The 12,989-nt window shown below is 36.0% G+C and overlaps 1 protein-coding gene across 1 annotated transcript in view; it reads right to left on the bottom strand.

Moving 5' to 3' along the window:
- Window positions 1-12,989, bottom strand: part of GABRB2 (gamma-aminobutyric acid type A receptor subunit beta2) — a 292,264-nt gene that overhangs the window by 146,680 nt on the left and 132,595 nt on the right. The window contains exon 6 of the mRNA XM_060006813.1: window positions 3,230-3,312. Within this exon, the coding sequence (XP_059862796.1) occupies window positions 3,230-3,312 (83 nt within the window). The remainder of the gene's footprint in view (window positions 1-3,229; window positions 3,313-12,989) is intronic.

The raw sequence follows: 12,989 nt of genomic DNA, 5'->3' as shown, positions 1-12,989 counted from the left end.
TTCTCACCAACAGTGTAGGAAGGTTCCCTTCGCTCCACACTCTCTCCAGCATTTATTGTTTAGAGATTTTTTTCACGATAGCTGTTTTGACTGGTGTGAGGTGATATCTCATTGTAGTTTTGACTTGCATTTCTCTAATAATTAACGATATTAAACATCTTTTCATGTGCCTCTTGTCCATCTGTATGTCTTTTTTGGAGAAATGTCTATTTAGATCTTCTGCACATTTTTTGATTGGCTTGTTTGTTTTGATGATATTAAGCCTCATGAGCTGTTGGTAAATTTTGGAGACTAATCCCTTGTCGGTCAAAAAATATTTGCAAATATTTTCTCCCAATCTGTGGGTTGTCTTTTTGTTTTGTTTATGGTTGCCTTTGTTGTTCAAAAACTTTTGAGTTTAATTAGGTCTCATTTGTTCATTTTTATTTTTATTTCCATTATTCTGGGAGATGGATTGAAAAAGATATTGCTGCGATTTATGTCAGAGAGTGTTCTGCCTATGTTTTCCTCTAGGAGTTTTATAGTGTCCAGTCTCACATTTAGGTCTTTAATCTATTTTGAGCTTATTTTTGTGTAAAAGAGTGATCTAATTTCATTTTTTTACATGTAGCTGTCCAGTTTTTCCCGCACCATTTGTTGAAGAGACTGTCTTTCCACCATTGTGTAGTCTTGCCTCCTTTGTCATAGATTAACTGATGCAGCATTCTTTATAATAGCCAAGATGTAGAGGCAACCTAGGTGTCTGTTGATGGATGAATGGATAAAGAAGATGTGATACACACACACAGAGAATGGGATATTATTCTTCTATAAAAAGGAAATCCTTGTGACAACATGGATGAACCATGAGGGCATTAGGTTAAGTGAAATAAGTCAGAGAGAGGAAGACCAGCTCTGTATGATCTTACTTATATGTGGAATCTAAAAAAATACTGAACTCATAGAAACACTTAAAGGGTACAAACTTTCATTCATAAGGTGAATAAGATCTGAGTATCTAATCTACAGAATGGTGACTATAGTTAACAATACTGTACAATATACTTAAAGTTTCTAATAGAGTAAATCTTAGAAGTTCTTAATATACACACACACACACACACACACACACACGGTAACTATGTGAAGTGATGAATGTGTTAACTAACCATATTGTGGTAATCATTTTGTAATACATACACATAACAAATCATCACACTGTACGTCTTAAACTCACACAATGACATATGTCAATTGTATCTCAAAAAAGCTGGAAAAATCTATATCATTTACCAGGGTAATTGTGAACTGAAATGAGATATGTAAAAGCCCCTTTATAAAACTTAAACTTTCTAAAAGTCTAAGGAGTTATCATGTTTCTTTTTTTAATTAATTAATTAATTTATTTTTGGTTATGTTGGGTCTTCGTTGCTGCACGAGGGCCTTCTCTAGCTGTGGTGAGCGGGGGCTACTCTTCGTTGCTGTGCACGGGCTTCTCATTGAGGTGGCTTCTCTTGTTGCAGAGCATGGGCTCTAGGCGCGTGGGCTTCAGTAGTTGTGGCACGCAGGTTTCAGTAGTTGTGGCACATGGGCTTATTTGCCCCGTGGCATGTGGGATCTTCTGGACCAGGGCTCCAACCCGTGTCTCCTGCATTGGCAGGCAGATTCTTAACCACTGCGTCACCAGGGAAGTCCAGGAGTTATCATGTTAATTTTTAAATATTCATGTCAAAAAGAATATTCATGTCAGAATTATACTTTAATTACATGGAACACTTGGATGCTGCCTGTGTCCTTAGGCATCATCGGTTCTTCAAAATAAAAAGGCCTCGTTTACTACTATGAGGGTTGTGAAAGGCGCAAGTGACATTACATCAGTGCAGGTGCTTTAACCATGTACAATTATGATTATTTAAAATTCCAGTCAAATTCTACCACAAAAAAATGCTCTTACCACAAAAATTCATTTGTAGTACACAGCAACATACTTTTTTCAAAATATCCTTATATCAGCGATTTGAAACAACGAAAGAATTTGAACTTTGAAGAACATTATTCTCTAAACTGTGTCATGAGTTACAAAAATGCAAAGTTATCCGAGAGATATCTACATAAATATAATCATCATCAAAATCCCTTGGACCAATTTCATTAAATAGTTCTTTATGGCAAAGATCTAATGTGAAAATAATGATGATTTGGAAATACAAGTATGCAATCAGGTTCTTCAAAAAGTGCATATAAATTTAATTATCCCTCGAAGCTATTTTTTGAAATGGGCAAAACTACCAGCAATGTGTCATAAATGCAGTATTTCTGCTCAGAGCAGTGATTTAGAGTTTCATGGCTCGCCAAGGCTAGAGTTCCTCCCAAAGACTGAGAGTATCCACAAAGCAGTCAAGCTAGTCATTATCTAGAATGCTGGATATAAAATCATCAGCTTCCAATTGTTTGATAGGATTAAATAGGAAAACATTGCAAAGAATTGAGAGAGAAAAAAGATTTGAAATCCTACTCCACCTCAAACGACCTCTCTGTGTGACCTCTGAAATGGAAATGGGTTATGAAATAAACGTTTTAGCCCAGTCAACAGGGTAGGTGACTGAATCATCAAGAAGGATGCTGAAAATGCGGCCTAGAAAACCACCAACATTGTAAAACAGGTCAGCACAGGAAAGAGAATAAAAACACACATACACCAATCTTGCTCATCATATGGCCTTCAGCAAGAATGTAAAATAAATTTGAAACAATGAAAATAGCCCCTCGAAGTAAAAAATATTCCACCAATCCACACTCTATGAATGTTTTAACTAATCCAGAGGCCACTTTTACTCTGCAATTAATTGCAGAGATAGATAACATTTGTGAAAGGCAAAGGCAATAAGGACATCTCGTGTTATGCTGCCATCTCCACCTATTTTTCCAAGCCTGTTGCAGCTAGTTGCAACAATTCCATATAATAAATTCCCGAAATAGCCCTTGGTGTCCTTCCAGACTCTTAGTATCTTCCTTTTATTGCTAGATTACTGCTTCCCTACACATCCCTCCCAGGGACTTAGGGATGACACTAAGAGGGTGGCAGCATGACTGAGGGAAGACACTGTGAGCACCTCCCTCCACCAAATTTGGCACACTAGCTCAACCTTTGCAGGACTTGTGTTGTGGATGTGAACCAGGGTAGGAGACCTTTGCCCAAGGAGAACCTTAAAGCCAAGTTCAGTCTAATTGGATTGTCAGAAAAACTTACAGCTTTCAATTTCCAAGGTGCAGTTTTGTTCATCCAGTGGGTACCGCCTCAGGTCCATCATGCAGGCAGCTGTGGTTGTGATTCTAGAAGAGAAATATCAATGATACATGCTGTTAGCTGATCCATGACTGAGCTGGAAAAATTAAATCTAAGTCTCAAAGAAGACAGCACTGGGCCTCTAGGAGACTGGTTTAGCTTAAGCTCTAACAACAAAAAAAAGAGTGCTACAACTTTGGATAACCATTTTCCTTGATGAGCCTCACGATGCTTTGTAAATTAAACAGAGTGGACTAAATCAGTATTCTCCCAAGATGTGGTCCATTACCTACTTGGTACCCAAATCACCTGGGAACGTTTGTTAAACAGGCAGTTCCCATTCTCCAGAAGGTCTTGGGGGTGGGAGGGGGCCGTCCCAGGACTCTAGCTTACAAGCATCAAAGGTGATTGAGAAAACCAACATGGATATTACTCTTGCACTCACATTTGTTTTCTCCTCCCCTTCTCAAGACCCTAAAATCAAACCTTCCAACAATCTTGGCTTTGGTCCATCATTTTTGACCTTTCTATACATAGTGTGGTGCTTTGCAAGTGTATTAGTATAACATACAATATGCCTGTCATCTGTCACCTGATTTGCTCTGTCCTGAGTAATCTGATATTCTCAAGGCCTGTTGGAGAGCTTCCTCCTGTTGGTTGGCAGAGTTATTTATTTAGGACACACTGTACCTTTATTAATTTATCAGGAAGAAATGAATATGTCTCTTTAATGTCTTTATATTTCTCTGTCACCATTTTTCACTAATCTCACTTTTCACTAATTGAAGACCTGCTAGAAAGAGCCAAAAAGCATACCGCCCTAAATGATTTATCAATTTGGTTTCTGATCAATAAGGCAGCACAATGTTATGGAAAAGCAGAAGTTTTAAACCACAACAGACATAGGTTTGGATTCTAATTCTGCCTCACTAACTGTGATACACATCCAGATGGTTAATATCTCCTAACCAACCTTAGTTTCTTTGTCTGTAAAAAGGGGGCATTCTTCACAACAACAGTAATAACAGCCTAACAGAGTTTCTGTATGAACTAATAGAATAATTTATGTAATAGGCCCTTCACATCTGCTGAAAAAAACTAAGAGGACAAACTGATGTTAAATTTGACCAACTTTGCTTACTCTGCTCCTAGAGGTACTATACTGTGTGTTGGAAACAGAGAAATAAGATGCAGATCCAGCTTGGGAGAAACAATCCATAGCTAGACCTTTTTCATTAGAAGGTCTTGGGCAGAGCTTAGACAAGTAGTGCAAGTGAACTGAATCTCTGAAGTTCCTTAGTTAGGTGTGAGAGTCCTACTCCTCAGCTGTAGGATGGAAATACCTAAATGACTTCATGTAAGTAGTTCATGCCTCTTTAGTTTGATGACTTCTTCATTCGGGTTTGTGCTCTGTTCATTTTTGTTTTCCTCTTTAGAGATAAGTGAGCATCCTAGGGGTGATGTTCATCCTGGGCTCCTTGCTCTCCTTCACCAGGAGATGGCTACTCTGCCTCAACGCCTTTCCACCTCCACTGCCTTCCTCAGCGTCTAGGGTCCCACTGCCTCACTTCCATGTTATTATAGTATCTTGGTCTCCTAGCCTCTCCATGTGCCTCCCTACTAACTATAATTCATACAACAGTCAGATGTTTTAAAACCATAGATCAGATTTCATCCCTCCTCTTTAAAATTTTCAGTGGCTCTTCCAAAAACTCCAGTCTCGGCTATGGCCTATTGTGCCCTGAGTAATCTCACCCTTCTCTCCCAGTATTTTCTCATACCAAGTCCTCACTCACTATTTCCAGCCTTAACATGTGTTCTCTCTGCCTAGAACGTGTGTCCCCCCCGATACTCACAGAGCATTTTTTCCAATCCTTTAGCTGGAAAATCAACTCCTCTGAAAGGGCTTTCCTGAGCAGCCCACCCAAAGTGGCTGCCTTAACTAATGCTCCATCTTAGCTGTTTATTTCCTTCAAGGAATTACTACAATCTGAAATTATCTTGCTTATTTCTTTTCTTGTAAGAACTATTTTTCCCAGTAAAATTTAAGCTGTTGAAAGACACAGACTTTTTTCTGTGTAAGTGAATCAAAAAGTATCTGTTGAAAGGATAAATACATGAATTATACAGAGTCAAGCAGCTGGTTTTGCTGTACATAAATCTTTTATTTGGAGGATTATTTTATTGCATCATTTCTCTTTTTTTAAACTTACAATGTGTCTTGGGTTTTAGGGATTCTTTTTATATTTTTCACAGTAAGTAAATTTTAATCCACTTAATTAGCATTACATAACTAGTACCAGAGTTTATCTTAGTATCGAACTGATTGTTTTCCCTTTCAGTGGGACTGATCAAATACCTATATTTTATAAATTCTAAAAATTATATAAAAATTAACATTCACATTTACTCAGGGTTAAAAAAAGAATTTATTTTGGCTATGTGATACTTGGCTAAATTTTTCACTGGTCCACTGACTTTTTCCAAAGTGTAGATCCAACCTGAATTACCACTAACATACAGGAAACTGAATTGTGTAGAAGAGAAATATTCAAAGGAAATATAATTAGGTGCCTAGTGGGCATACCAAATTCTCATGCTATTTATGAAAAATAGCAGACAATCTCCATCTTGAGACACTAGAGAAAATCAACTTCATTTGATGGAATGAACACAAAAGACATGAAAGATACAAGAGCATACATACCATAAAAAAGGAGAGCCATAAATAGATGACTGACTGTGTAAGTGAGGTGAAATTTGCAACTACTACAACAGGTTGTAGTTTACACTTTCTGCTGATGCATATTCATGGCAACTAACAACTGTGAACACTAGTGCTGTGAGCAAGAAAAATAAATTGACTAATTCTATTGTAGAAGCAACTGAGTTTCTACTCATGTTTTAAAAATGAAGTATTATGAAAGTGTTTTTCTCACATCAACGACATTCATATTCACACCTATGTTTTACTGTTTTTAATGCTATACTATACTCTGTAAAACTAAAAAATATATATAAATGTTTTCTAGTTGATGTTTATAAGCATTTGTATCTCCTGTTGGATTAAAACAGAAACTGTAGCCAAAATAATCCATTTGGAATCCTGATCATACAAACCAGGATGAGTGACCTGAGATAAGTCACTTACACGCGCCAATAGTAGGTTGCTCCTGAAACCCTGAACTAAAAACTTGCCATCCTGCTTTGCTGTGAGATGATAAAAGTAGGAAAAAATCTGTAACATTAAATATTCTGCATCTTTTGTTATTACTCACTGCTAATGAGTAAATACAGTGATAACTCATTTAGCCAGTCGTTACTTGGTAGTGTGCATATGTATATGTTTGTATACATGAAGAAATGTAGAATACCCACAAACTTATTTTATAAGCAAAGCAGAGCTATAAAATATGATATATAAATACTCAAAAGAGTCATCATGCCATATGTGTATACGAAATTCTTACTAACAACTTTTAGGACAAAGTACCGACGTGTAACCAATCTGCATATTTTCTAGGTGCTTTGTGAGAGCAGGAACAATTTTTTCCTTATTTCTACCTCAAAAATCTTGCCAGGTGTTGACATATGTCAATAACCCAAGATTAAAATAAAAATAATAATAATAACAACAACATAAAACAAACAAAGACAGCCATGGTCATAAGTATTCCCAAATTGAGGATTTTGAAGTAATTCTCTAGATTAAGTGTCTGATTTAATTTATATAAAAAATTCTCAAGCAAATTTAAAAGTCAAAATCATCCTTACAGAAGAAGCTACCCTGAAGTGAATCTTACTCAGAAAAGCTCAACAATCAACATCAAAATCTATTCTCGGGGACTTTCAGATTTGTAACAGGGTGGTTTCTCTAAGAATAAGTCAATAAAACAAATATACTTAAAGGGTTTTCATGAACATGCCTTTCTGAATCCTGATAAAGATCCTTAATGGGCCTTAAATTACTCAACATCACTACTAGGAGTCTTTGAAGTGAAGCTAGTAACTCATTAGGCCTGATTAAGTTTCAAGACCATTGTGAAATATATGAAGACAGTTCTGTTTTCAGTCAAAGGAAACAGTCAAGGATACCTACAAAATTTACCTCATTTACCTGTAGCAAATCTTCTATAGCTAAAAGTGGAAATGTGTCTTCTTTGGGGCTGAATACTATGGCTTGAAGAGAGCCACCTTTGGGGAATACTGATTATTCCGACTGGGCTAAGAGATTTTTAGGTAAATTTTTATTCCTCAGCCATTGGACACTGTCATCAAAAATGATTTATGTCATAAAATACTGACATAGTGCAAGGAAACTAAATATGTAAAATAAGAGTCACTAAAGTCATGCATAAAATCAAGAAATACAACAATTATGCCAGCATTTCATATTAAAGCCATAATAGATATTTTATGGTGTCATTACCTGAGATTTACTGATACTACTATATCATTCCAAGTTTGAATATGAACAAAGACAGTTATTAAGTAATAATAAATGCCTCTGCCACTCAGCCAATAGGAAATAACTCAGAATCATCAACGTGGCACACTTGGGGTCTTTCAGCAGATTCTTCAAGAGGGACTTCAGGAGCTAGAATACATGGTTAAACATGTGCTTTAAAATGTGAAAACTGGTTAGGATTTCATCCAGAGATTATTGAAAAGTGACTCTGGACTTTTACTTTGTTTGATTTCTTTATCTAGACAACCATCTAGCTATTCCACACAAAAAAACTTATTTTCAGCATCCTTGCATATTTTTTAAGAAAGTCAGCTGCCTTATCCTCAACTATATTCAAAACATATTGTTCTAATTCACCACACGCTTTTCCTTTGTTCAAAATGTACATTTACCTAAAAGCACAACTTATTCTAATTACAAGGAATAAAGGAACCCCCTGGTATTAGTATGCAGGATTAATAGAGAAAAATTAGGATGTTAAAAAAGGTCAGTTATCAAAAAATACATTGATACATATTTTGTGGACTGTAAAACAAACATTAAAGACTTCAGCTCTGGGGGAAAATTCCAATTACTGAATTTAAGCATTAGAGGATGAACTGAAATTTCAAAAAGTTCTAAAGAGCTCATCTGAGTCATTTCCCACAAAGGTACTTAAAATTTTTTGTTTTAATATCTCCAAGAAGACTTGACATTATTTTGTATCTTAAAACTATTTTAGCTGGGAAACTAATTTCTCACATATATCTGCTCTTGTGATATGCTCTTGCTTTTTGTAGAGTAGATAGAAAATCTACTGTAGGGTTTAGGTGACTTCAGCTTGGCATGCTCAATAATAGTAAATACACCTCAAATTAATTGACCACCTACTATATTCCAGACATGATCTAGTGTTACTGAAATGTATTATCTCATTTAACATGTGGAGCATCCTATTACTATTCTCATTTTACAGATAGGAAAACTGAGAGAGGGCAGACAGAATAAGTGAGAAGAACTACAATCCTGCAGCCTGTGGAATGAAAACCACATTCACAGAAAGATAGACAAAAGGAAAAGGCAGAGGACTATGCACGACATGAAGGAACAAGATAAAACCCCATAAAGACACCTAAAGAAGTGGAGATAGGCAATCTTCTAGAAAAAGAGTCAGAATAATGATAGTGAAGATGATCCAGGACCTCAGAAAAAGAATGGAGACAAAGATCAAGAAGATGAAAGAAATGTTTAACAAAGACCTAGAAGAATTAAAGAACAAGCAAACAGAAATGAACAGTACAATAACTGAAATGAAAACCACACTAGAAGGAATCAATAGCAGAAAAACTGAGGCAGAAGAATGGATAAGTGACTGGGAAGACAGAATGGTGGAATTCACTGCCACGGAGCAGTGAATAAAGAATAAAGAAAAAAGAATGAAAAGAAATGAAGACAGCCTAAGAGAGCATTGGGACAACATTAAACACACCAACATTCACATTATACAGGTCCCAGAAGGAGAAGAGAGAGAGAAAGGACCCAGAAAAATATTTGAAGACATTATAGTGAAAAACTTCCCTAACATGGGAAAGGAAATAGCCACCCAAGTCCAGGAAGAACTGAGAGTTCCAGGCAGGATAAACCCAAGGAGAAATATGCCAAGACACATAGTAATCAAATTGACAACAATTAAAACAAAGAAAAATTATTGAAAGCAGAAAGGGAAAAATGACAAATAACATACAAGGGTACTCCCACAAGGCTAACAGCTAATTTCTCAGCAGAAAATCTACAAGTCAGAAGGGAGTGGCATGATATACTTAATGTGATGAAAGGGAGGAACCTACAACCTAGATTACTCTACCAAGCACAGATCTCATTCAGATTCGATGGAGAAATCAAAAGCTTTACAGACAAGCAAAAGCTAAGAGAACTCAGCACCATCAAACCAGCTCTACAACAAATGCTAAAGGAACTTCTCTAAGTGGGAAACGCAAGACAAGAAAAGGACCTACAAAAACAAACCCAAAACAATTAAGAAAACAGTAATGGAAATATACATATCGATAATTACCTTAAATGTCAAAGGATTAAATGCTCCAACCAAAAGACACAGGCTTGCTGACTGGATACAAAAATAAGACCCATATATATGCTGTCTACAAGAGACCCACTTCAGACCTAGGGACACATACAGACTGAAAGTGAGGGGATGGAAAAAGATAGTCCATGCAAATGGAAATCAAAAGAAAGCTGGAGTAGCCATACTCATATCAGATAAAATAGACTTTAAAATAAAGAATGTTACAAGAGACAAGGAAGGACACTACATAATGATCAAAGGATCAATCCAAGAAGAAGATATAACAATTATAAGTATATACGCACCCAACATAGGAGCACCTCAATACATAAGGCAACTGCTAACAGCTCTAAAAGAGGAAATCGACAGTAACAGAATAGTGGGGGACTTTAACACCTCATTTACACCAATGGACAGATCATCCAAAATGAAAGTAAATAAGGAAACAGAAGCTTTAAATGACACAATAGACAAGATAGATTTAATTGATATTTATAGGACATTCTATCCAATAACAGCAGATTACACTTTCTTCTCAAGTGCGCACGGAATGTTCTCCAGGATAGATCACATCTTGGGTCCAAATCAAGCCTCACTAAATTTAAGAAAATTGAAATCGTACCAAGCATCTTTTCTGACCACAACGCTATGAGATTAGAAATGAATTAGAGGGGAAAAAAACGTAAAAAACACAAATACATGGAGGCTAAACAATACGTTACTAAATAACCAAGAGATCAATGAAGAAATGAGAGGAAATCAAAAAATACCTAGAGACAAATGACAATGAAAACACAACGACGCAAAACCTATGGGATACAGCAAAAAGCAGTTTTAAGAGGGAAGTTTATAGCAATACAATCCTACCTTAACAAACAACGAAAATCTCAAATAAACAATCTAACCTTACACCTAAAGAAACTAGAGAAAGAAGAACAAACAAAACCTAAATTTAGTAGAAGGAAAGAAATCATAAAGATCAGAACAGAAATAAATGAAATAGAAACAAAGAAAACAATAGCAAAGATCAATAAAACTAAAAGCTGGTTCTCTGAGAAGATAAACAAAATTGATAAACCATTAGCCAGACACAAGAAAAAGAGAGAGAGGACTCAAATCAATAAAATTAGGAATGAAAAAGGAGAAGTTACAACAGACACTGCAGAAATACAAAGCATCCTAAGAGACTACTACAAGCAACTCTATGCCAATAAAATGAACAACCTGGAAGAAACGGACAAATTCTTAGAAAGGTATAACCTTCCAAGACTGAACCAGGAAGAAACAGAAAATATGAACAGACCAATCACAAGTAATGAAATTGGAACTGTGATTAAAAATCTTCCAACAAACAAAAGTCCAGGACCAGATGGCTTCACAGGTGAATTCTATCAAACATTTAGAGAAGAGCTAACACCCATCCTTCTCAAACTCTTCCAAAAAATTGCAAAGGAAGGAACACTCGCAAACTCATTCTATGAGGCCACCATCACCCTGATACCAAAACCAGACAGAGATACTTCAAAAAAAGAAAATTAGAGACCAATATCACTGATGAAAATAGACTGAAAAATCCTCAACAAAATGCTAGCAAACAGAATCCAACAATACATTAAAAGGATCATACACCATGATCAAGTGGGATTTATCCCAGAGATGCAAGGATTCTTCAGTATATGCAAATCAATCAATGTGATACATCATATTAACAAACTGAAGAATAAAAACCATATGATCATCTCAATAGAGCCAGAGAAAACTTTTGACAAAATTCAACACTCATTTATGATAAAAACTCTCCAGAAAGTGGGCACAGAGGGAACCTACTTCAACATTATAAAGGCCATATATGACAAACACAGAGCAAACATCATTCTCAACGGTGAAAAACTGAAAGCATTTCCTCTAAGATCAGGAACAAGACAAGGACGTCCACTCTCACCACTATTATTCAACATAGCTCTGGAAGTCCTAGCCGTGGCAATCAGAGAAGAAAAAAATAAATAAAAGGAACACAAATTGGAAAAGAAGAAGTAAAACTGTCACTGTTTGCAAATGACACGATACCATACATAGCGAATCCTAAAGATGCCACCAAAAAACTACTAGAGCTAATCAATGAATTTGGTAAAGTTGCTGGATACAAAATTAATGCACAGAAATCTCCTGCATTCCTATACAGTAATGATGAAAAATCTGAAAGAGAATTTAAGGAAACACTCCCATTTACCACTGCAACAAAAAGAATAAAATACCTAGGAATAAACCTACCTAGGGAGACAAAAGACCTTTATGCAGAAAACTATAAGACACTGATGAAAGAAATGAAAGATGATACCAACAAATGGAGAGATATACCATGTTCTTGGATTGGAAGAATCAATATTGTGAAAATGACTATACTACCCAAAGCAAGCTACAGATTCAATGCAATACCTATCAAACTACCAATGGCATTTTTTACAGATCTAGAACAAAAAGTCTTAATATTTGTATGGAGACACAAAAGACCCGGAAGAGCCAAAGCAGTATTGAGGGAAAAAAAAATGGAGCTGGAGGAATCAGATTCCCTGACTTCAGACTATACTACAAAGCTACAGTAATCAAGATAATATGGTACTGGCACAAAAACAGAAATATGGATCAATGGAACAGGATAGAAAGCCCAGAGATAAACTCACACACCTATGGTCAACTAATCTATGAGAAAGGAGGCAAAGATATACAATGGAGAAAAGACAGTCTCTCAATAAGTGGTGCTGGGAAAACTGGACAGCTACATGTAAAAGAATGATATTAGAACACTCCCTAACACCATACACAAAAATAAACTCAAAATGGATTAAAGACCTAAATGTAAGACTGGGCACTATAAAACTCTTAGAGGAAAACATAGGAAGAGCACTGTTTGAGATAAATCACAGCAAGGTGTTTTTTGATCCACCTCCCAGAGCAATGGAAATAAAAACAAAGATAAACAATTGGGACCTAATGAAACTTAAAAGCTTTTGCACAGCAAAGAAAACCATAAACAAGATGAAAAGACACCCCTCAGTATGGAAGAAAATATTTGCAAATGAATCATCAAAGGATTAATCTCTAAAATTTACAAGCAGCTCATGGAGCTCAATATCAAAAACACAAACAACTCAATCCAAAAATGGGCAGAAGACCTAAATAGACATTTCTCTAAA

The sequence above is a fragment of the Delphinus delphis genome, chromosome 3 (assembly GCF_949987515.2).
Source record: "Delphinus delphis chromosome 3, mDelDel1.2, whole genome shotgun sequence".
Taxonomy (NCBI): domain Eukaryota; kingdom Metazoa; phylum Chordata; class Mammalia; order Artiodactyla; family Delphinidae; genus Delphinus; species Delphinus delphis.
Note: the sequence above shows the minus strand (reverse complement) of the source record. Positions and strands in the feature narration are given on the sequence as shown.